Source organism: Triticum aestivum, chromosome 4B (genome assembly GCF_018294505.1).
Source record: "Triticum aestivum cultivar Chinese Spring chromosome 4B, IWGSC CS RefSeq v2.1, whole genome shotgun sequence".
Taxonomy (NCBI): domain Eukaryota; kingdom Viridiplantae; phylum Streptophyta; class Magnoliopsida; order Poales; family Poaceae; genus Triticum; species Triticum aestivum.
The window spans coordinates 384,890,232-384,892,770 of NC_057804.1; the positions used below are offsets into that span (position 1 = coordinate 384,890,232).

General features: G+C 56.2%; 1 protein-coding gene across 1 annotated transcript; it reads left to right on the forward strand.

The window, feature by feature from the left end:
* The first annotated feature begins 450 nt into the window (after window positions 1-450).
* Window positions 451-1,972, forward strand: LOC123094861 (late embryogenesis abundant protein 1). The gene is made up of 2 exons (XM_044516740.1): window positions 451-1,325; window positions 1,415-1,972. The coding sequence occupies exons 1-2, from the start codon at window positions 535-537 to the stop codon at window positions 1,713-1,715; spliced, it is 1,092 nt and encodes a 363-aa protein (XP_044372675.1). The 5' UTR covers window positions 451-534; the 3' UTR covers window positions 1,716-1,972.
* The last annotated feature ends 567 nt before the right edge of the window (window positions 1,973-2,539 follow it).

Below are 2,539 nucleotides of genomic sequence, written 5' to 3' on the forward strand. Positions count from 1 at the left end.
CTAAAAGTTGCGCGAACATTCTTTTGACACTGCATAAACATTTTAAATATAAATATTCATATCTTAGAATATTTCAGAATACAAATAAAATTAAAAAGAAAGAAATCAAAACAAACAGCGATCAAAGGGAAGGAAGCAGCGTCGCATACATCTAAGTTTCACCTCACATTAAGCGAGACACAGTTGCTCCCTGCAATCCTATCCACACACACTCACTACTATCGCACGCACTTCCCCGTACCATCCACAAGGCAACAGTAGAAGCCCATGGAAGCAGCTCAGCGACGACGTCGCCTCCACCCGGAGGCACGTGTCCGCTTCAAACGCATGTGTCAGCAAGCCCTGTCTTCCAACACGAGGCACACGCGTCCACCTCCCAGACCTACGTGTCACCCTCGCATTACTCGCCGGGGAATATATACACACTTGCACAAACGCTAGCTCACTCACTTGTGTACTGCAACACTACAACCAACACTACAGCACCAGCACGAGCGAGCAAGTTCCAGAGAAGTTCAACCACAGCGCGCGACCATGTCGTCGAGGCAGGACCAGCGTGAGGCGAGGGCCGAGGCCGACGCTCGCCGCGCGGCGGACGAGATCGCGCGCGCGCGGGACGAGCGGGTGATGCAGGCGGAGATGGACGCGCGACGCGCGGCGGATGAGATCGCGCGCGCCCGCGCGGATCGCGAGCACGGCGCACTGGGCGGCGGTGCCTACGCCGAGCACCCGAGCGGCGGCGGCGGCGGCATCCTGGGGAGCATGCAGGAGGGCGCCAAGTCCCTGGCAAGCGCGGTTGGCCGCACGTTCGGCGGCGCCAAGGACACCGCCGCAGACAAGACCTACCAGGCGGCGGACGCCACCGGGAACAAGCTCGGCGAGTACAAGGACTACACCGCCGAGAAGGCCAAGGAGACCAACGACAGTGTCGCGCACAAGACGAGCGAGACGGCGGAGGCCACCAGGAACAAGCTTGGCGAGGCCAAGGACTACACCGTCGAGAAGGCGACGGAGGCCAAGGACACCGTGGCGCAGAAGACGAGTGAGACCGCTGAGGCTACCAAGAACAAGCTGGGAGAGTACAAGGACGCCTTGGCTGGGAAGACGCAGGAGGCCAAGGACACCACCATGCAGAAGGCCCAGCAGACGAAGGACGCCGCCGCCGAGAAGGCGAGGCAGACCAAGGACGTGACACAGCAGAAGGCGGGCGAGTACACGGACGCCACCAAGGGGACCGCGCAGGAAGCTAGGGACAGGACCATGGCGACCACGCAGACCGCCGCCGACAAGGCAAGGGAGACGGCCGGCACCCACGATGCCGATAGGTATGCCACTCTCAAGTCTCAACTCATTAACTTGCACAAAAGTCAAACTAGGACTTACGTACACATTTGACGTGTTGATGCGCACGCAGGGGTCAGCAAGGGACCGGTCTGTTCGGGGCGCTGGGCAACATGACGGGCGCGATCAAGGAGAAGCTGACGGTTGGCTCAGGCACGCAGAAGCACGACGCTGGAGGGCACGGCCTCCGGCTGGGCGACGAGGACGAGCGCGCGGTGAAGGAGCGCGCGGCGGAGAAGGCTGCGTCCGTCTACTTCGAGGAGAAGGACCGGCTGGCCAAGGAGCGCGCGGCGGAGCGGGTGGACAAATGCGTCGAGAAGTGCGTGGAAGGGTGCGCCGGCTCGTCCTGCGCGCACCGCAAGGGCAAGATGTGAGCGGCCGGGCTTCCCACGTGACCGACCGCGGGCGCGTCTTCGGTGCGACGTGCACACGTATCGCGTTCTCATGCCGTCACTCCGAGCATGGCGGCGACAATAAACTTTTAACTCCTAGTGGAGCTCCAGTAGAGCCTTCGTTTTCAAGTTCCTTTTACTTTTCTTTGGGGACAAGTTCCTTTTACTACTGCCTTTATCCAAGTAGTGTGTGCGTCCCTTAGTTTGGTGAATCGTAAATGCTCTACTGCTTTGTTTCAGAATCTCCGGTGTCTTCGTAGTACGAGTTTTTGCATGACCTGTGTGTACTGTCTGCGTGAGTCTGTCTACCTCAGGACTAGTCTACGCGTGACCTGTGTGTACTGTCTGCCTGAGTCTGTCTACCTCAGGACTAGTCTACGCGTGTGTTGTGTGCACCGAGGCGTACACGATCGATAGTTTTCCTTTGGGAGGGGATGACGTCATGGCTACTTTATTGATCTGATAATATCAGTACATCCTTCACGAAAGGAGCTTACAAAGAAAATCAGAGAATTCCCCCTGCAAAAAAAAAAAAACCCAGAGAATTCATCGACCCAATTAGGAAAGACATCATGATCATAAGCGTATGTAGGGGTTGTTTGGATAGGTGGAATGTACAGAACGAATTCTCTAAACCAGGAAAGCAGTCTAACAGGATAAAACCACGTGGATATAATTTCAAAAAAAACAAAAAACAAATCTGTGGATATGAAAAACTTGGAAAGAAGTCCACATAACCCCTGAGTTTTCAAGCGGTTTTTGCTAAGTTCCCGTAGCACCATGTGGACCTCGAACCAGGAGAATGG